Source organism: Periplaneta americana, chromosome 1 (assembly GCF_040183065.1).
Source record: "Periplaneta americana isolate PAMFEO1 chromosome 1, P.americana_PAMFEO1_priV1, whole genome shotgun sequence".
Classification (NCBI taxonomy): domain Eukaryota; kingdom Metazoa; phylum Arthropoda; class Insecta; order Blattodea; family Blattidae; genus Periplaneta; species Periplaneta americana.
In genome coordinates, this window is record NC_091117.1 from 194,723,020 (window position 1) to 194,746,454 (window position 23,435).

General features: G+C 33.9%; 2 protein-coding genes across 2 annotated transcripts in view; both read left to right on the forward strand.

The window, feature by feature from the left end:
- Window positions 1-4,677, forward strand: part of LOC138706023 (tRNA (uracil-5-)-methyltransferase homolog B-like) — a 46,752-nt gene extending 42,075 nt beyond the window's left edge. Inside the window, exons 8-9 of the mRNA XM_069834919.1 lie at window positions 671-866; window positions 3,550-4,677. Of these exons, the coding sequence (XP_069691020.1) occupies window positions 671-866; window positions 3,550-3,920 (567 nt within the window). The 3' untranslated portion in view covers window positions 3,921-4,677. The remainder of the gene's footprint in view (window positions 1-670; window positions 867-3,549) is intronic.
- A 12,603-nt stretch (window positions 4,678-17,280) lies between these two features.
- Window positions 17,281-21,569, forward strand: Spase12 (Signal peptidase complex subunit Spase12). Its single transcript, XM_069834931.1, has 4 exons — window positions 17,281-17,460; window positions 19,157-19,216; window positions 19,863-19,949; window positions 21,150-21,569. The coding sequence occupies exons 1-4, from the start codon at window positions 17,428-17,430 to the stop codon at window positions 21,258-21,260; spliced, it is 291 nt and encodes a 96-aa protein (XP_069691032.1). The 5' UTR covers window positions 17,281-17,427; the 3' UTR covers window positions 21,261-21,569.
- The last annotated feature ends 1,866 nt before the right edge of the window (window positions 21,570-23,435 follow it).

Consider the following 23,435-nt stretch of genomic DNA (forward strand, 5'->3'; position numbering starts at 1 on the left):
ATATACAGACACACTAAAACACACCCTGATCAAATTCTCAACATACAGGTCAATTTCAGAACACACACACTATTTGACACCACATTTCAGCAATCGAACGCACCCACACAACAGGCAGTGAAGTTCGAGATGACACCGAGATCTAGTAGGCTCTGAGGATGGTGTGAAGAAGCACCGAAACAGCTGTAAGCCGCACATGCTTATACAATTAACACGAGTAAGATCGCCATTTAATCGAAAATATTTAATAATGGAAACAAAGTCATTTGCCTCTTAAATTCTGATTACTTGTCTGTTAGTAATTATTACCGTCATAATACACAGTTTTGCTTCTGGGTTTGGGGTTTTTTTTAGTGGGTTATTTTACGATGCTTTATCAATTGCTGTGATTATCTAGTGTCTGAATGATATGAAGGTGATAACGCCGGCAAAATGAGTGAAAGGTCCAGCACCAAAAGTTACCCAGCATTTGCTCTTAATGGGTTGAGGGGAAACCCCAGAAAAAACCTCAACCAGGTAACTTGTCCCAACTAGGCTTTGAACCCAGGCCCACTCCTTTCATGCTCAGGCATGCTAACTGTTATTCCACAGCAGTGGACTTTATGGAATTGTTAAATTCTGACATTTGTAAGTTAACACTTCCTGAATACCCTATGTTTCTTATTTTCAGTCTGCTGGAGAGTTGCTGTGTATAGACGAGGAACATTTCATAGAAGAGGCGAAGAAGAATGCAGCTCTCAACAATATTACAGAATGTCAATATTTTGGAGGAAAGCCAGAGGAATTGCTTCCTATAGTTGCAACAAAGATAACATTCAACAAAGCATGTGCTGTTGTAATCAGCAGTTCAAGGCACTTTTCTACATGTGGGTTCTTTACTATGTAAATTGTTAGCTTATAGTCAAGAAATTATATGAATGAAAAAATATATATTTCTCGTTCCAGTAATAACAATAAAAATTAAACTACTTATTTCCACACTGAGTAGGTCTTTCACATACAGAAGGAGACAAGAGCAAATAATTTTTTTCTGTTAAGGGGAGAGGATGGTAGTTTTTTTAACTTTTTTCCTATTTGGTGTAAAATATTAATTTTTTGTATGTAGAGAGGTCATAGCTGTGGCAACTCAAGCAAAATATTTTGAAAAAAAAATTATTTGGGGGCCCAAATTTGAAAAAAAATATACCCAATGCAGGATTGTACTAAAATAGATATATCTAAACCGTTTTTAAAGATAGATTCAAACAATTTTTTTGCAATGTATTTGCAAAAGCATGTTCTACAAACTGTCTGTAACAGAATTTTGATATTAGTCCCTACGTTTGTAAAATAGACAATTAAAATTTAATAACTATTTTCTGATTTCCTTTCTTGCAAACAAACGGACGTATTTTTAAAATGAAATCAATTAACAAAATTCTGTTACAGAGAAAAGTTTCCTAATGGTCTAAAGAAGTGTGTTCTAAATTTCATGCGTGTATCTTTAATAGCTCAGAAATTATATCCATTTTTGTCTGGCAATGTAGCAAAAAAAATTAAGTTACTGGAAACCGATAAAAGCGGGTGTGTGATTTAAAAATCCATAGCGCAGGAAGTTTAAAAATGACGTCTCAACACCCGATAAGGGCACAAATACCAACAAAATGTTATGCAATGCATTCCACACATATCAAAGGGTATTTTAAAGAAAAAAAAAATTTTTTGAAAATTTAATTTACAGGAAACAACAATAAAAGTGAGCGAGTGATTTAAAAATCCATAATGCAGGAAGTTTAAAAATGGCGACTCAACATCTGATAAGGGCACAAATACCCACAAAATGTTATGCTATGCATTCCACATATATCAAACGGTATTTTAAAGAAAAAAAAAATTTTGTTTTAATTTAATTTACCGGAAACAACAATAAAAGTGGGTGAGTGATTTAAAAATCCATAACGCAGGAAGTTTAAAAATGGCGACTCAACATCCGATAGGGGCACAAATACCCACAAAATGTTATGATATGCATTCCACACTTATCAAAGGGTATCTTAAAGAAAAAAATTTTTTTTTTTTTTTTTAATTTAATTTACCGGAAACAACAATAAAAGTGGGCGAATGATTTGAAAATCCATAACGCAGGAAGTTTAAAAATGGCGACTCAACATCCGATAAGGACACAAATACCCACAAAATGTTATGCAATGCATTCCACACATATCAAAGGGTATTTTAGAGAAAAAAAAAATTATTTTGAAAATTTGATATACAGGAAACAACAATAAAAGTGGGCGAGTGATTTAAAAATCCATAATGCAGGAAGTTTAAAAATGGCGACTCAACATCCGATAAGGGCACAAATACCCACAAAATGTTATGCTATGCATTCCACACATATCAAAGGGTATTTTAAAGAAAAAAAAAATTTTTTTTATTTAATTTACCAGGAACAACAATAAAAGTGGGCAAGTGATTTAAAAATCCATAACGCAGGAAGTTTAAAAATGGCGACTCAACATCCGATAAGGGCACAAATACCCACAAAATGTTATGCTATGCATTCCACACATATCAAAGGGTATTTAAAGAAAAAAAAAAAAAAATTTTATTTAATGTACCGGAAACAACAATAAAAGTAGGCGAGTGATTTAAAAATCCATAACACAGGAAGTTTAAAAATGACGTCTCAACGTCCGATAAGGGCACAAATACCCACAAAATGTTATGCAATGCATTCCACACATATCAAAGGGTATTTTAAAGAAAAAAAAATGTTTTTAAATTTAATTTACCGGAAACAACAATAAAAGTGGGCGAGTGATTTAAAAATCCATAACGCAGGAAGTTTAAAAATGACGTCTCAACGTCCGATGAGGGCACAAATACCCACAAAATGTTATGCTATGCATTCCACACATATCAAAGGGTATTTTAAAGAAATTTTTTTTTTCTTTTTTGAAAATTTAATTTACCGGAAACAACAATAAAAGTGGGCGAGTGATTTAAAAATCCATAACGCAGGAAGTTTAAAACTGGCGACTCAACATCCGATAAGGGCACAAATACCCATAAAATGTTATGCTATGCATTCCACACGTATCAAAGGGTATTTTAAAGAAATTTTTTTTTTCTTTTTTGAAAATTTAATTTTTCCGGAAACAACAATAAAAGTGGGCGAGTGATTTAAAAATCCATAATGCAGGAAGTTTAAAACTGGCGACTCAACATCCGATAAGGGCACAAATACCCACAAAATGTTATGCTATGCATTCCACACATATCAAAGGGTATTTTAAAGAAATTTTTTTTTTCTTTTTTGAAAATTTAATTTACCGGAAGCAACAATAAAAGTGGGCGAGTGATTTAAAAATCCATAACGCAGGAAGTTTAAAACTGGCGACTCAACATCCGATAAGGGCACAAATACCCACAAAATGTTATGCTATGCATTCCACACATATCACAGAGTATTTTAAAGATTTATTTTTTTAATTTACTCATTTTTCACCAAAAAATACCATCCTCTCCCCTTAAGTTATTTTTCTGAAATTTGTTTCCCTGTTTCAGGTGCCAAGGCCTTAAAGGAACTGAGAAAGATTGAACAACTTAAAAGAGTGGTATTGGTGACAGAAATGTTTTATCCGCGTTTCACACCTATAATGACCTTGAGCAAACCATCCATTGCAAATGGTATGGGCAATCCTTTCTTCCCTGTGCGGGCCATTCCTGTGGACTTGAAGCCGAGTGCAAAAGGTTATTTGCTGTTAATACTAATGGAACGTATTGGACTCGCCAGCCTACCAAAGATGCCAGGCATGTCGAATGATAGATCTGTTTTGTATAATATGGGAGGGAAAAAGAAGAAGAAGTTTCAATACAAGAGCCAAAAAACACAAAAAACTTTCCTACCTGCTGGAAACTGGGGTTATTATTATTAGATTTTTATGTATCATTCATTAAGGAACAAAGCGACAAGAAGATAATGAACTTTTGACTCTGAGACCCCAGCAAAAAGGTGTGGATTATAGAATTCTAGGACTTAATGAATTATTACAAGCTGAATTCAGTGGGAGTGTGAGTTTTGTTTCCAATTGCAGAAGAAGGAATTATGACTTATTACTAAAGAAGGTGCTTGGCAATGATCAATAAATTGTAGAATTGTTTGTTCAGTACTGGAACTGCAGAATGTATACTGTGGACTGCAGAGATACTGATACTTCTACCGTAATTAGCGTAAGTCTAAAAACAGTGAATTTCTTACATAGGGAGATCAGCAGATGCGTTTGAATATCTGGATTAACATCGATATAATATTTTTTTCAAGGACTTATTCAGATTCAGAAGCACATAACAAAATGATTTGTTATCACATGTGCTGTAGTACAAATATATTAATTATAGTTTTGAAACTCTGAGTTTTGGTTATAACACAACTTTCTTCGTTAGCATATCTCAAGTCTTTTAGGTGCGGATCTCTATGTTGTAGAGATCAATATGAAAAGTGCTAATTGTTTTCTTATTGGAACCATTAAAGAACTGATAATTCACTAACACTTTAAGTTGAATTTAAAGTGTGAGAATTAAAATTCCGCATTCCACAGTAACTCAGAACATTTTAACACAAAAGATTGCAGTGCACATTGCTGCTTTGCACTTTTACAAGCACCTTTACTTAGGCAAATCCGCAGGTTTTTGTCAATTAAAAGGAACATCAAGAAACATTTTTATTATGAACTTTATGATCTACTATAAGCAAGGAGATTGATTTTTTTTTTTTGAGAAAGCGAGAAATTTGGATTGCCATATGTTAGAAAGATGTAGACTTTTGTTTATTAAAGTCACTTTCCAATAGCTGAAATGATCAAGATTCACAGGAATTTCGTCAAGATATTGTGTTTTTATAGTGTCACATCTAGATAAATCAGTACAGAATTTGACTTTGTAAGAGATATCACCGCAGTAAATTGCTTTAAAATGTTCTGGATATGATTTCCTGATAGTAATACAGAATTCGTTTATATGATAACAGAGAGATTTTTACTTATGTATATAACGAACATGAAATGTCTTAAATCTTACCAATTATTTCTGCTGCTAATATTTACAGATAAAGACAGTTACACTGTTCATTCCTACATTACATACATGTGTATCATGTATCCTCTACTGTCTAGAGATATGAAACAGAATTTAACATGAAAGTGTGAGCGTATGTTTGAGATCTTTGGATAGACTCACACTTTACATTCAATTTTTCAGTTTAATTGAAGATTAATTGTTAATATTGTAACTTCATTAGTTATGAGTGTGCATGGGAGGATTTGTGTGTTTGAATGTGTTTTTTTTTTTTCTTTTCTAATTTGAAATTATTTCTTCTGAAGAATCTTTCCAGTAATATAGATAAAATAATATGCTAGACAGAAGAATTTACCTTGTCAAAAAATATATGGACTGCCTATGGCTGTAGCTACACTTTATTTTACAGATACTATTATTCAAGATTGATAAATAATATAATAAAATATTTGTTATAAGGTTAAGAATTTTAACATTTCATTTTACATTGTGATGGAAAGTACAGTTTTATATAAAAGTTTTGTTGCACAGATATTTTATAAGTCCTGCAAAGGAGGCATTACGCATGATCAGAGGACGAGTGACCTGTTCACAAGAGAATGACTAGTTGAGGTAAAAAAATAGTAATATGTGTTACAAGAGCGGTATGTTGAAGTTTTCATGTTCGAGGAAAAGTTTGAGAAAGCAAAATGTAGTTGAGCTTTTTTAATTTCCGAGAATTGAAAGAAAACATACCGCTCATGTATTGTACATTATTTTGTGCGAAGATCGTTTATTACATACCTGAAAGAGGAATTTCTAATTAGTTGCAATGAAATCTCCATCTTGGTTTCTGTTCAATGACGGCAAATTTGAAAAACAAAAATATCTATCTTCAACATTGTTGCTTTAAAATGTTTTCTATGTTTACTATACTCCAGCAGGCCGTGATATACATCTGTCTTTTTTTTCCCCCAGTCTATGATGAGTCTGAAATCTTGTTGATTTTTTCACAGCTTCCTTAATGTTACTTGCATCACGAATGCAGTAACTTTAGTGGAGTTGTAGAGTTTACTTAATTTTTGCAAATATTTAAAAACAATAATTAACAGTGCAATTTAGGTGAAATTGCAGTGTTAAGTTTCCAATTTATAATTATTACTATATTGAACGTCTCAAAAAATAATATGTTAAAAGCCTAACGCAGTAAAATCAATATGTCACTTAAGCGGTAAGAAGAGGGAAATTGTTATGTGTGTTAGGTTGGGAATACTGAATGTGGAATTTTAGACTTTCCGCGGATTGGTTTTGTGCGGAAACCAAGCAAATACGCACGATCTCGCACAAAAATAGTTTTGTTTCGTTGTATGTTTGATCAAGCGCACTGCCTCCTTTCTGGGTCTTATAAAGAATCTGCGCAACTGAATTTTTTCTAAGATTGTACATAAGTATTGTGAAAAGTATTGCAAATATCAGACACATGAACAATATGTTATTCTCCCTCATGTTTCACAGCACAGAAATTCTGTCTCACTACCGTACAGATATCCCCTTGACCCACCTAAACTCAGTTATTCCCAGTTCTGTATACTGGGTCATCAGTAACCGAGTTCAACTCTGTCAGCCCAAATTGGATTAGGTTTATAGGAAAATCTTGCTTAACCCTTCAGACATGGCACAGGGTGTTGTGAACACCCCAGTCAGATATTATGGAGCTCGTAACTTCATATTTAGTAAGTCTATACTTCTGAAACTTTCAGTACCTTTATTGGAATTGGTAAGGCAACAATAACCGTAAACATTTTTGAAATCGGAATTCGCATACTCGAGATAATAATGGTTGAAGTGGGTGGGGATGGTTAAGTGCGACTGCTTAAGAGTGAAGATGAGTTGAGGTGCGTCAAGGGGCAAGAGTAGCAACATGCACCGTTGTATACACGACCTTTACCCCCTCCCCAACTCATTTTAAGCCAGATCTCCATCTCTCATCCAGTTTGTGCTGACAGCTGAATTCGGTATCTGTGATTGCAGCAGTCAGGTACTATTCTTATGCTATGTTTTGTTAGACCAGCGTTTCTCAAACTATGGTCCGCGGACCACCTGTGGTCCTCGAAGTCTGCCCTTGTGGTCCTTCAAAAAAGACAGAAGGAAAAATAAAATTCAAACGAATTGCGTATCTCACTATAGCTTAAATTCTCAGAGTTTGGAAATGAATCGAATTTCACTTTTTCTCCCAGTACTGACATTTTATGAAATTATTACCCTACCCGTCTATCAACTTCCCACTCTACTCTCAGCAACAAAAGAGGGATTTGAAGCACTATACACGTGATGTTTCTCGACATCTTTTCCCTGCACATCTGGCGCCACGCATGTAACCCAGCCAGGGATCACCCAAATTCATAACAGAGGACCGAAGTACTGAACCTTAATTCAGTTTAAATTTTTTTTTTTTATCCAATACCACCAGGTTGTCTTTTCGACATTTCTGGTCTTCTCTCCTGGCTGTGGCTTAGTTGTAACCCACTTCTGAGGTTGGGGCACCTGGAAGGCGGAGTTACATTACCCCAATGATGTGATAGGATGATTATGATAATGTGGCACCAGGAGAGGTCTTAAATCTAAACAGTTTTAAAATATAAGTATACTGGTATTAAAATATGCTACGAAAATGATAAATTTGTTTTCGAAGGGAACAAGAGTAAGGTGGTCCACGGAACTGTTCTGATTTTAAAAAGTGGTCCCCACTTCAAAAAAGTTTGAGAAATGCTGTGTTAGACAATATTATATTAGTACTTTGTATCCCAAAATTAATAATAGATTTCTTACAATTAATTTTGTACAGTATTGTCCTAGTGCTTGTGTAATGCAAGAAGTAATCAATTACAGATATGTTAAAAATTTATACAAGTAGTGAGATCCTTCAATAAACTTTGGGAAGTGGTTCAAATGATGAAAAAATGTCATATACATATATGTCCAAAGCACAAGCATTTCCGACCTACAGCTCTTCTGAAAAGTGTTTACACCTTATATAATATTCTTTAGAGTAGACATTTGAAATGCGATCCCCCCATATCAATACAGAAATGGATATGATGCTGCATTGACCATTGTACTTGATCCAACATTCCAGGGGTTTGAAAAATGTTGGTTGCACATGTTTTGACAACATGCTGTTGCAAAGTGAGTTTCAGCTTCATTTGCTAGATTACTATAAGCTAAACTGAGATTCAGTGATCAAGGAGGTGACATAACAGCCACAGCATGACCTGTCCATCGTCCACAGACAACATCAAAATGATGAACATTTTGTAGGAAATGAACTGGTGACCTGTCATGCATAAACTCCTTTCTCCTTATGATCACAGTACATTTTCAAGAAAATAGATGTAAGCCCGACCTGTGAGCATTTTGATATAATGTAAGGTTCACTGAGTTAATACCCCCATGACACCCATTAGGGAAAAACACTGACACCTCTTGCACTGTTGCGTGTGGATTTTCATTTGCCACTTGTAGTTGATTTTTAAGTTAATAGTCATGTCTTTGGTAAATCCTACTTAATAAATGGGATGGTTTCAAGAATCCATGAATTTGGAACGGGCTATTCCATATGAAATCGATCAGTAAAAAACCTCGCATTTTTTTATACTCTAACTTTTTCCCTACTTATACAAGGTGCTGAGGGGAGTGCATTTTCAAAAATATACTATCGAAAGTCAAACGGTTTTTGTATTATTGAGCGACAAATTTAGCATATTTTATAAAAACAAGCCTCTTTCAGCGCTCAGAACTCTGGAACCATTTACTTCAGAACATTGAACGAGAGTTAGATTTGGTAGGTTATGTTAAGAAGTAATCCTTATTTTTATTGTACACAGAGAGACAGATAATCTGATTTTACTTGCTTTTAGGCTTTTTGGCCATTTGTAAAAATGTAAAAAAATATTGAGAAAAAATCTTGCATTATTAAGAGGGATTCGGCATTGTTTGCTTAGTGGTACGGCAATAAGTTTCGAGGGTATTAAATAGATTATTTTCACACGCCTAGACTTGAACGGCGCAGTACCGCACGCACTGGCAGAGAGTTGAAGATAAGCGAGCATTGGGCGTCATTTTACTCCTGTGTGTATGAAAACCTGTGATAAAGCTAGCACAGCCATGCGCTGCTAGATGACACATCACGTGTTTGTCTCCTGGCCTTGCTTGTCTTGGCTAGCTCCCGCCTCAGTCAGCTGGTTAGTTCACGCACGTACTATTTATTTTCTTTATTTTATATTTTCAATACCTTCTTATCAACGTGCCATCAGTAAAAAATACGTGTTTATTTGTACTTTCAATGCAGAATCTAACTATATATTTTTTAAATATTTTTTTCCTAGCCAAAGGCGTCTTAATGAGGAAAAATCTAAATTTCTCCATTTCCATAAAAAGTAAGAAAATCTGTTTATATGTCAATATAAACTATAATTTCTCAGCATCAAAATAAACCATGATTTTGATCATTGGGTGAAATGGTTTCGGAGCTACAACAGTTTAAAGTTGCTAATTTTATGAAAATACGATAAATTTAAATATTTTTAATTTAAACACTATGAAGTTCTGATGCCTCAAACTTTGCACAAAGCAGTGTATCACAGTTCTCTACGTACAAAAAAAGTTTCATTGTATTTAGAAATTGTAAGGTCAATTTTCTCTATATTTCGACCGATTTGAGATGGAATAGCTCATACACACATCGCAACCCATTGAAGAGTAAGGTCTTGAATCCGTTGACAAAGCCTCATGACATTCTTAGAAGCTCCCATGCCTGCTGCAATTTTTCGTGTATTGATTCCATTTTATCTGAGGCATTGATACATCCTGGTGAATATTAATGATATGGAATTCTACATTCATGGAATCATTCCTCGTAAATGCAGGTTATTGCTTGCATTACTGACTGCTAGTCCATACACGCAAACCAAGTCTGTCATTTTTTTAGTTTGGTTATTTAACGACGCTGTATCAACTACTCGGTTATTTAGTGTCGATTGGATTGGTGATAGCGAAATGGTATTGGCGAGATGAGGCCGAGGATTTGCCATAGATTACCTGACATTTGCCTTATGGTTGGGAAAAACCCCGGAAAAAACCCAACCACGTAATCAGCCCAAGCGGGAATCGAACCTGTGCCTGAGCACAACTCCGGATCAGAAGGCAAGCATCTTAGCTGACTGAGCTATGCCAGTGGCTTGCCATTTCTGCAGTCTTGTAATCTAAACAAGAGTTCAATGCACTAAATATATATATATATATATATATATATATATATATATATATATATATATGCGAAATGACTAACCCAGTGAAAGCACCTATTGAATTTATGGTCAGAGTATGTACCTTGCATGTGTAAAATGGGAAATTACTCTCAAACTGTGTGGTATTGGACACATGTTTGTGTGTTCTTTTTTCATTACCTTGTGTCTAGAACCATCTCCACAAGTTTGATTAGAGCATTTCACAAATACTCTGTACAACGACCTTGTACAATTCATGGTCACCACCAAATTTGGAACTCTTTTGAGGGAGGAAGATACTTTTTGGTGTGTTAGTTGTTTAGTACCTCAGTTCACTCTTATAACTTTTTTCAGGTTCATTGTAAAAAAATAATTCTGTAAGGTTTGTGTTTTCTCCAATACTCAGTCTTAAATATATGTACAATTAAACTAAATTAAATTTCTTTTACTTCTACTTCCAAACTAAATACTAAGACATATACATGAAAATAAATCAAGACTGATGCAGCCAAGAAGTAATTAAAGGTATTCACTAAATTGGGACAGTTCAGTACTTCATGTTCTGTAATCGAAAAGAAGTACAAAATTTTTCAAAATTCACATATTAGAATTTGCAAGTTATTATGCATGACCGTTCGTAGAATAAAAAAAAAAGTCTCTCCTGAACTTCTGTCAAAACATGATGAAAAGGTGAGAAACTTCGTCAGTATGTTATGTTAGTCATGTAAAACTTTTATTATTTATATTGTATGAAAATGGGAACACTCTAATTTGAGCCATTGATAAGCTAAATTTAAAAAGCCATTCCAAACTGACATGAGAGTTCGAGCATGAACGAAGCAGAATTTATTATTTTAATTTATGCAATGTAAAAATATTAGTATCAAATCGTAATTTCTCAGAAGTGTAAGATTTTCTTATATAATGAAGCTTAGTGCATTTTATTTTACATAAATTATTTTTTCACGGTGTGAATGCTCTTAACTTTTGAATAAGAAGTGGTGGAAATGTAAGAGATTAATCTACATTTAAAATTACATATCCCATGTGAAGGAAAAAAAAAAACAGAGTCCTAAAAGTTTTCTGTTTAATGTTAAAGCTTTTAATTCTTCTTGTTCGAGTAGCAGAAAAATAACTGTACTGAAATAATAGTGTTGCTGTTGATGTTATTTAAACATTGTTTTTCAAAGCATACCAAACTGCAATGTAACCATAATGTCTACACATGCTGGCAGATTTGTGGCTTTAGTTTCACAAGCACTGCCTGCTGGATCGCATCCTATAGCTGCATAAACTGCCTGGTCAATCAAAGTTATTTTGCTGCTAGTTGGCAGGTAGTACCACAGTAGATCCTACCATAAGGATTGAAACAGGGAGTAGCCAGCCGGAGGATGTCAATAAAGAAAAGATCAACATTTATCTGCCAACAGTTGATTACTTCAAAGCAAAATACCAGCTTGAAGACATTGAGGTGATTGGTCTTCTTATTGGAGCTCGTGGTGTGATTCCCAAGTTCTTTGAAAGCTTCAGGAAGACTTTTGAACTACCACAGACACTTACTGCTGACATCATAACTTCAGTTTTGAAACACTCTTGCCAAATTCTGAGTCATCATATTCACTCTGTTTAATTTTGTTTATTCACTTTATATTCATATGTTTATTTTAATTTTCTTTCTACAAAATTTATGTAAACATTTAATATTGTAAAATTCAAGTAGGAGAGTATACTGAGTCCTTCTGGGCTACCTCCAATGGGAGGCAGTTATTACCTTATCTTATCTATAATACAGTCACGAAGCTTGAGTTATGATAAGATAATAACTGCCTCCCATTGGAGGTAGCCCAGAAGGACTCAATATACTTTCCTACATGAATTTTACAATATTAAACGTTTATATAAATTTTGTAGAAGAAAATTAAAATAAACATATATGAATTATAAAGTGAAGAAAAAAAAAATTAAACAGTGAATATGGTGACTCAGAATTTGGCAAGAGCGTTTCAAAACTGAAGTTATGATGTACTAAGAACAATAGACTGTGCAGGTACTATTTCGCATTGTCTGTAATGAGGCAATAGTAGCGATCCTAGTGGTTAGCAACTATCTATGGATGAATATTTACTGCATATTGAGCTTCGTGACTGTATATACTAGATTGTGGTAGTACCCACCACTATTAACATCATCAGTACCGGTATATGCAAAGTCACTACCTGCCACCTAGTGGCTACTCGCGCATAACAGTTGATTGGGCATAGGGTGTGATCCAGCAGGCAGTGTTCACAAGATACTCTTGATATTCTTTTGTTATAATTATATTTGTAATATACAAAATGTCTCAAATAAGCCAAGAAAACTATAGAGTAAACCCTCGATTTAACAGACTATTGGGTACAAAGGGATATCCATTAAATTGTGAATTACCGGTATTAAAAACAATAATATTTTTAAATATATCTATAATTTGAACATATTAATGTTACATGTTAAATTTATATACCATTTTTCTGATAAATCATGTCACACACGAATAATGTACATTTTTATCTCACTATTACATATGATGTGCTTCAGCTGGCGACCAAACCTAATGATGATTGCATGGTGCATATTTGCATAACTGTCACACAGGACTCATTTTATCTCACTACATAAGACGTGCTTCCACTAACGACCACAAATAATAATAATAAATTTAATTAAAACATATAATAATAAAAATGTCAGCAAAAATTGTCCCGGATTAACTTTTCATCTTCTTTACTGTGAAGTTGAAAAGTTAATCAGTGATATATGTGTTAAAAGTGTATATAGAACAATGTAGAATCAAGACACACTAGGCTTTGGACAATGAAGAACAACACTTCGAAACTAATCAGCCAGGTAATTTCCTAAAAATTAACACAGTAAAGAAGTTGAAAAGTTAATCAGTGATGAGGCGTTCAGAGCTGAAGTGGATCAAGTCACAAATTTTCATAAATTGAGTTTAATTCATTTTCTGATTACCTGAAGTTGAATCTTTTCCGAGCAGTAATGGATCAAGTCTTAATTCCAAGCATTCACCGGTAGATGATACCAGTCAGATTTGGCTCTGATTATATGTTCACGAAGTTCACCAAAGCGTTGCATCAATTAACATACAATTGTGTATATTTTATAAATCTAGAATTTGACAATGGAGCAATAAAATTATTGCTAGTGAAATTAGATAATCCACTAGAACAAGTTAACTTTAAGTCCTATTATCTCAAAACTACGTCTCATGGACTTGATCCACTTTAGCTCTGAATGCCTCGTATATGTGTTAAAAGTGTATATAGAACAATGAAGAAAAAATTGTCTGTTAATAAAAAAATCCGTTGAAGTGAGGTCTGTTAAATGGAAAGTATGTTGTACTAAACTTAAAAAATAATAAAGGAAGGTCTTGTTCACAATTTGTTGCTTTTGTTAAAATATTTCAGTTTAAGAATACAATTTTCTATCCTTCTTGTCAATATCTTGGTCTTTCTGAGAGATCTCAAGAAGCATCTGAATTGTTCATTTATGTCTTCTTACATTCAAATATCAAAATTGTCAAGAGTGTTGATCATTTTTCGTATATATAAAAGTTAAATACCCAGAATATTGTATTGCATTGCATTTAATAGTGACGTTTGTCATATTTGCATTCTTTTACTTTAAAATAATGTTTATTTTGTTGTACATTTTCAGACTTACGTGCAGTATACAAATGGACATAAATAATGCATAAAATATGAGTAATAATGCAGTACACATGTTAATTGAAGTAGTGCACAAGGTGTGCCATGCATTTACTTGCATTACAAATGTAAACATTCATTCTAGAGACATTTCCTGTCTATACATCAAAACTGCAACTTTTGTGGTAAATATCTGTATAGATGTTTCTGTCAAATGGGATAAGAACAAAGCATAGCATTGGTTAAGAATTGTAACTATTTTTAAGCCGCTTCAGGTTGTTTGATTGGATATGAGAGACATGAATGGTTCTGTTGTTGATTGTGATTTTGCCTGGATAAGTATTTTTTAAGAATATTAACCTTTCTTTCTCTCTTGAAAAGTGCTGCTGCTGTGAATACCTATATAAACATCTTTAAGTATGTTTCATCTTGGTTTTCATGTTAGTGATTTTCGAGATAAATTACAAACACTGTCTCCACTTTTAGACTCGTGTTAAACGTTGTAAAATCATAGACCTTTGAAAATGTGATGTACACAATTGTAATAAAACCAAACAAATTGTCATTCATATGCACATTAAAGTACCGGTATTCTAATCTTCATTTATTACCGTAGATTAATAACATAGCTCATTGTTATTTCCTTGTAATTCTCAACAGTGACCTTACCTAACCTTTAAATTCAATATAACTTTGGCTTGCATTCAATGAATAATGTTTTGAGAAAGTCCTGTATTCATTGTATTCATTGGTATAGATGAGGAGGCGAGACCTGGCATGTGAGTTTTCCGATAGAAGAATGAGCTATCAGAAAGAGAGCTTGTTTCATAATGGTTAATACTGCACTATCGATACAGAAGTTAATCTCAGACTAAAACCTATCTTCCCTCTCCATATCCATTGGTGATATAGCCACGGCATATGATATGATCACAGGACAGGTCTTGCCTTCTCTACTATACCATCCTGCATTAAATATTGAGAGATGTGGAACCATTCCATTAGGCAAGACATTTCTTTCCTTTTGAATATGTTATAATAGGTTCGATACTACTTGAAGTGAAAAATGAGGCAAAAATGGTCAACTGTATTCATTCTGTGGATTTAGTGTCTATCAGTATATAGATTCGCACACACATTTTTGGAAATGTGAGTATAAAGTCAAAATATTTTGTAAAAAGTATTTAAATACATTAATTGAAAATGTTGACAATTTAGTCTCAAATTTAAAAAGCAGTAACATATTTTGACATAATACTGAAATTAAAAACCTAAACTCGGAATAAAGATCACCTAATTTTGAAGAATTGAGATAAATTATACGTATACATTGTGTTCACACCTAAAAATTGTATTATTAGCACATTGCATCTTAAATTATATTTAAACAGAGGCTAGATGCTGTCGCTTTCATTTGCAAGTTTTATGCAAAATATAAATTATATATAATATTTATTATTATTATTATTATTATTATTATTATTATTATTATTATTATTATTATTATTATTATATACTCGCTTTAATATCTCTGATCATATATTCGCTGGTCATATTGCGAGTTAATCTTTTGGGTGAAATCTGACGGCCTGTCTACTTTATTGTGAACTACCCTATTTGTAGATTGGATGTGTGTTCACAGTATAAAGAAGATGGTGAATGTTACTTATGTCCCGCCCACTATAGGAGACATAGGCCAGTTTTACACTAATCCTAAACATTTGGAATAATAAAAGCGTAAACTAACCTAACCTAACCTAACCTAACCGCGTCGGTGTCTTCCAAAATCGGCGGAAGTCGCTCAACGCTCGTTTAATCAATATTATTCGTTCAGTGGGTGGTGGATACTCTACATTGACCAAGAAGACAACTGTGGTGTGTTTATTATTTATTGCTATGAATAGTAACCACAACTCTCAGTTACATTTCCAATATAATATATCGTCAACAATACTATTTAATCACTTTCCAGCATGTGCACTATATACTTCGATATGAAAGGTTTATTCTGCAAAGAGTTGGAGTTTATTTTTCAATTTACTGTATACTTCCTATCGAAGTAAGAAATACTCGTAATAATTATACCACCAACAAAACCAAAGCTTAAAAATAAACCCCAGCCTGGCTTTCACAAATTAATTTTGTTTCAATAATGAATAAGTTTGAATATGTTTTTTTTTTTTTTTTTTTTTTTTTTTTTTTTTTTTTTTTTAGCTTCGTCAGATCGACTTTGATGATGACATCATCAATGCTTTCTGTGGCGAAAGAACGAATTAAATTTTTATAATTCACAAGTAAGATGCATATATTTTGATTCAAGTATTTATTGTTTTCTGAAAATTGTAACATTTAATTTAAAACTTATTTAAACTAAACTTGACCTGTATAATAGCTGCTTATAAATTGTTTGTTGGAGTTGGGGGAGGGGGGACGGCAAATTTTAGCACTGCCTAGAGGCGGCACTATACTTAAATCTGGCCCTGGTTTCACGGTCAGATGTGCTTACAGTTACTCAGCAGCTGTGGACCCACCTTCTTCTTAGTCTCGACCCATATATTCTAATGTTGTCTATCTTCTGCCCTGAACTTTTTTCTTGTTCACCATTCGTTCCTTCCTGCAATAGGCAATTTTTTCACAGCCAATGACCAGCGTATTTCTTTTTCTCTTCCTGGTCACTTTCAGCATTATTTTTTCTTCACCCATTCTTTCTAGCAGTTTAATTTCTTATTTCGTCTGCCCATTTTACAAACATATTAATTCATTCATAGCTTTCTGCCCATGGACAGGCCTTTCATTACAAACCCAGTATCTCCAAATATATACTACTATAATAAATAATAAAATAAGCAGGCCCATATTTAGACATTCAGCTACTTGGGGAGTTTATATTTTGCGCCCAGTTTAATTGATTTGTGGGAACAGTTTAGGCGACTGACACCAGGACCCAGCACTACATGGAGTGGTAGCAGTGGTGCCCATCACTACGCCGTCTAGATCATCTGGGTATTTACCTAGATCATATAAACTATATGATTTAGGGTATTAGCAGTATTATTTATTTAGCCCTGATTACGTATATTGCGATCGGGGTATTAGTGTCGCCTGTAGAAATGTCTTGAATCTCTATTTAAGCAACAGAAAATATAAAAGAATTTGTCGCCGATAAAACGTCAAATCGCCAGATTTAGCGACAGGTCACTAGATTGGCAACACTGGTAATAGTACAAACCAGTCATCCAGACGGCGGTGGTAGAAAGAAATGTCAACGTGTGCACGTTAAAATAAAGTGAAGCAAAGTAGTGTTATTAAATACTGTATACTCTTGAGTAATAAACGTGATAGCTTGGCATTTAAAATACAGTCTTGGTATTTCGTCACGTTTATTGAAATCAATTTAAAAAATGTATTTTTTCGACACTATTCCAACTCATATGGTAAGGTGGAACGTTTTTAATTAGGCATTTGAAGGAGTGAGAATGATATGAACTTAAGCCACAAAGACAAAATTTTGCATCAGAGCTTATTAAAAGGTTAGAGTGCATTGCTATTAGATGCGTTATCATAATTTCTTCAACATATATTCCTATTATTTGTTGAGTAAATGTTATAATCAGTGGCGAAGCTTGTATTTGAAGAGTGGGTAAGCAGAAAGTTTTACCTTAAATTTTTTTGTAGAGTAGTTTCAAACGGCGAGTTTTCTTGATGGAAAAATTGTCAATGACACGATTCTTAAACATCTGGTCACTCATCAGTTCTTCCACTAGCTTTTTTTCAATGGCAATGGTACTAAGACAGCTGAGTCTTTCATTGGTCATAGTGTTACGCAAGTATATGTTCATTCTTTTCAAAGTACTCATACTCCTTTCAGATGAAATTGTGGTCACAGGAAACGTTAAAAACAAACTAATTTGGACACTTCCACATAGGCTACACACTTTCTAGATAATTTAGGACAATATAATCTAAAAGTTTTGAAGGGACATATACCAGAGTAAATGTTAATCAATTCATTTTCCAATCTCTCTCCATTAAAGAAGGGGTATTTGTTCAGAAGACTTTGTAGAAGGGAAATTAGCATTACATTTTTCTTCGTATGTCCAAGATGACTTACTTTTCAGAACATTCGACAAATTACTACAAGAGTCTGGTTCACTCATTTCAGGCTCAATCTGATAACACCTATTTCTTACAAATAATACAAAAATGGTCTTCACTCATTTTGGGCACAATCTAGTAAAATCACACTTAATCCTCACAACGAAAATGGTCTTGAGTAACTTTTGTGCTGACTAAATCAAGAGGAACATTTTCCACTAAAGCAGCGTTGCCAATCATGTTTGTAACAAATCCTTAAACAGCAATAGAAGTTCACTAAATTACTATGTTATCAAGAACATTTTTATTCCTGTCGCTAAGAGGACTTTAAAAACTCGCTAAATTAACAAAAGTAGTAATTACAATATAAAACTTTCATTAATGTTGCCACTGAAAATTTGTTAAAAGTAGTTAGATCTAGTTAACTTACCATAAATTATATTGGCAACACTAACTGCAAGCGAAAGAAAGTCTGAATAGGTATTGTTGGTCACTGTGGTTGGTCGTGAGACATGTAAAGTGGAGGGGGTTGCTAGAAATTCAAAGAACCTCACGTTATTTTTCGTCCTCTCCAATTCCTGCTGTAAAGCGAAAACCTGTTGAACCTCTGGGAGGTTACGGTTGAAGTGGCAGAAAGAAGCAAGCGAGAATTTGTCTCACTCACAGATGCTCACCACCCTGTCCGAACACAATAGATAGATTTTCTCATTCACATGTGCCACTCACTAACTAGCACCGATGAGCGAATAACCCTGTACAAGCAACGAATTTTCTCAATTCAACAATTACTGTCGAGAAATTTATTACAGTAGGCCTATTTATAATATTTTATCTTGAGTTTTGTTTTGGGTAGGCATTGCCGGTTATAATACTTTACTAGTGGTTTCCCCATATGTGTAAGAAATGAACTGGTACAGAAAATTATTTTTGTTTTAAGTGTGACTTTAGATTATCTTATTCTCACCCCTTCATTTCTCATTAGTAGACCATGAAACTTGTTTATTAAGTACATCATATGTAATGTTTATTTTATAGGACTTTGATGGTCAGAGGAGAGCAGAAAAGCTGTCTCGAATTATTGTAACACTTTTTGGAGTAAGTATGTTTTTCTCAATATTAATTTAATTTAAGAAACTTACGAAGGTTGTAAAGGCTCATTCATAACGAAAATTAAACATAACATAAGCATTAACTCCCATTCACAATGAAAATTAAACATAACGTAAGCGTTAACTCCCATTCACAATGAAAATTAAACATAATGTAAGCGTTAACTCCCATTCACAATGAAAATTAAACATAACCGTAAAATAAACACAGAAGTTTGCGGCCAGGCTACCAAATGGGATCATTCACAATGATTCACATAAACACTGACATTAATATTACCGTAAGACATTAACATGAAAGTTTGCAAACCCCATGCTTTCATTTTGAAATGACAACATAAAATGAGAATGAGCACCAGAGTCTTCACCATCAAAAAGAAATTTTTTGATAATGACTGCTAGATGGAAGTACAGTTGCTACATGCAATTCCATAAGGATTATAACGTGACTCACTTTTGCTGATAAGTGATATATTTGCTCAAAGAACTTGAGATACATGCCAATTATATACTTGTAATTTGTTTAAAAATTAAAAGTGAAAATAATGATGAAAGGAGCACGAATACTTTGGAGTAGAAACTGCTTCACAGATAATATTTTATTCTTATTTTATGACCATGGCTTGTTGCAGGTGGTTGGCCTTGTTTGGGGCTACATTATACAACAGTTTTCACAAACGGTTTACATCCTGGGAGCTGGATTTGCTCTGGCCTCAATTGTAAGTATAGAAAGCTCTTTCAACTGTCAGTATATTTTTTTTGTAAAAAAAAAAAAAAAGTAACAGGGGATTTTTAAATCCCATTGATTGCATGAGTACTGCAATACTACTGCGGATGTGCTGTCATCTTATCACCTCATGATGTCAGTGCTACATGTTACACATAAAATGCGACATTTTTCCCAGTTTGTCCTACAGGAATTAGTCAAGCCATGACATGAACAAGAACCCCCTTCCAGAATTTGAAAACATTATAGTCCGGATCAGCTTACTTAATACCCTAAGGGTGAAACCTAACCATTTTTCCACTGTTACTAAATATGCTAGTGGATTATAGTGATTTTCTAGCTCTCAGGTTGAGTTTTCTTTTACCAGCTTCGTTTCGAATTTCGGGTATTGACAAATGCTACAACTGGCAGTTATTTTCTAACTGTTATGTTGGCAGCAATGATTTAGGTTTACAGTACAACAAACTGATAAAAATGCAAGTAAATAAATACATTTTTAGGTTAGGTCTCATGAATCGTAAATTCTTTAGTGAAAGCAATAAATTTCATGTTGCCTGACAAAATAAATTGTAATATTAGATCGTACTAATCCTAATTACCAACATAATAAGCGAGAAGTCCAGAAGGCAAATATGCTATTTTATAAATAAATTATTGAACCATTTAGGAAACACGTCGCAACATAAAGATGAGATGTGGTAAATAAGCAAGACATTGTTATTGTTAACACTATATTATTATTATTATTATTATTATTATTATTATTATTATTGGCTACTGGCTGTTGTACAGCACATTAAATAAGATAAGTAAATAAATTATTATTATTATTATTATTATTATTATTATTATTATTATTATTATTATTTCAGTACGTAGCATTGTGATTTTACCCTCTTTGGTGATATCTGGTACCGGTATTAGTTGGCAACACTGAAGAGACAGCCAAATTAGACTTTTAGAAACTGCTCTTATGTGATCCTCACTATAATGCAATTTTAGCATAACGTGGCGAAAATGTTAACCAGCTGATCACCAAGAACAACATTTTATGTAAATGTTTTAAATTGAAGACGAATGATTGCTTGCTCAAAAATGTACTCTACATACAGTGTGTTATTAAAGAAAAAGCGATATTTGCATCTCCAATATAACCAAGTATTGTAAATGGCAAGATTATTTTGGGTTACAGGTTACTATTCCACCATGGCCAATGTATAGGAGGAAGCCTCTTCAGTGGCAGAAACCTCGTCCTGAAAGTGATACATCTGAACAACCAACAAAATCAAAGAAGAAGAAATAACTATTGGTCGAGTTAAACAGGCCATACGAATTTGACATCATTCCTGTTTGTTTTCTTGTATTCAATATTATAATAAATTATATAAATTGACATTTTCAAGGTTTTTAAGTGTGTGAAAAATGAGTGATATCATGATCTGTCAATTGTGCAAGAAGTTTGCTTTTCTGGTTTTTGACTCCTGAAACAGTGGTGTACACCTAGAAAGAGGTTTTGCTGAGTATGGCATCATGTGAAAAGTGACAGAGGTCACTTAGCACTGATTCACAACTCAAGCTTTCAGCAATAAAGTCTTGTGATGTACATATTGCATTATAGATGTAATTTATTGGCTGAGCCTTATAATAGTTGTTAGAGCTGTCAATCATCCTCTCTAATGCACATTTCACATCTTTGGAAAAGATAGCTAGCTAGAAATGCTGGATGTAGTCTCTACGTGCTGTGTCGGGAAGATCTCAGGACAACCGTTGTAGGCATTGCCACAACGAGATTGAAACTCTTGCACACGTCCTGGGATCCTGTCCGCATGGCAAAGCTCTGCGAAACGCTAGACACCACCAAGTACGATCAATTATAGCCACTGCCCTTAAAGATGCCGATTACAACACGTTTGAAAAAGTACATGGTCTCTCCGTCACTGACAGTACATGGCGCATAGATATAATAGCTTTCAAGGAATCTACAAGATCTGGATTCATAATTATTGATCCCACTGTGCGTTTCGAAACGAATGAGGAACAGCCAGCAGAAGTGGATAAGGAAAAAAAGAATATCTACAATCCTACCATTCCATATTACTTACAAAAGTACCAGCTAGAAGAGCTTGAAATAATCGGACTTCTGGTTGGAGCAAGAGGTACCGCTACTCTCTTCATGAAAGATGTGTTTAAGAGGCTTGGAATATCGACATCTATTATTCCGATTGTAACTTTAGCTGCATTGAAAAGATCAATTGCTCTCCGGAAGCATCATCTATATTCGAAATGAAACCAAGTTCATTAGCATTCTTTACTTTTTTGTAACACCTCTCTAAAACTAGGTATATTTCCACCAATCACAAAATGTATTTGCAGCTATGTACTTGTAGGAGTTTCGTTGTCAAAACAAAATTAATGGTTCACTGAACTTGTAAACATTTATATGGTTAAGTACTCTTTGTCCCTTGTGGCAGCTCACGAATAGTGAGAAGATTTCTGAATTTCTAGACTTGAACCTTAGGCACATGGTCTGTTTCGTTCAATTTATGAGTGACTTACGATCTATAAGACTTCAGTTTTAATACTTTCAGTGCAGAGTATTTAAATGTCCAGCATACCTCTGTGCTGTCACTTTTAAATGCCCCTACTACGAGAAATTTTCGTGAGGTGGAAGCATTTGATATATGGACATCTATTTTATACCATGAATATTAGATGAACTGGAATATTGAATGGTTAAAAATTGAAACTGTTAATACAGTTTGTTTTCTCGATAAAAAATTGCAAATTTGAACTTGTGCATGGGATGCAGGCATATAAGCACTACTATCGGGTTTAAAGTGTTAACAGTTTCGTCTCTTTCCAAGCCGATGTCTTGGATACAGCTGTCTATTGAACTATTTTTCTTAACAATTTCATGAGAGACTGTTTCTCGCCTATAGCCGATTTCTTTTAATTTTTCTCCAGATAGAGTGCAATTTATGCACCTTCTTGCTTTTTTTATTTAAAGTGAGCTGGTTTATCAAACTTTTTTCACTTAATTCTATATTGTTGAATCAGATGATTGATGAACGAGTCCACACCTGTGGAGTAACAGCGCGTCTGGCTGCGAAACCAGGTGGCACTGGTTCGATTCCTGGTGGGGACAAGTTACCTGGTTGAGGTTTTTTCTGGGGTTTTCCCGCAACTCAATATGAGCAAATGCTGGGTAACTTTCGGTGTTGGACCCCGGACTCATTTCACCAGCATTATCACCATCTCATTCAGACCTAAGATGTTGATAAAGTGTCGTAAAATAATCTACTAAAATAAAATAAAATTGATGAACGAGGATATTTTCATAGAAATAATTATAGCACGACATTTTTTGTATGATTTCTTCGTATTACACATATTTATTTAGGCCTGCAATTATTTATTCGAACAGCATGAGCATAATAATGGTTATAAATTCATTTTACTGTACTTCTGGCTTCCCAGT

Excerpts from the sequence above, each read along its gene's own strand:
- Spase12 (XM_069834931.1), top strand. The coding sequence starts at position 17,428 with ATGTATTTTTTCGACACTATTCCAACTCATATG. Across the intron at positions 17,461-19,156 it reads ACACTATTCCAACTCATATG|GACTTTGATGGTCAGAGGAG; the intron begins GTAAGGTGGAAC and ends TTTATTTTATAG. Across the intron at positions 19,950-21,149 it reads GATTTGCTCTGGCCTCAATT|GTTACTATTCCACCATGGCC; the intron begins GTAAGTATAGAA and ends TTTGGGTTACAG.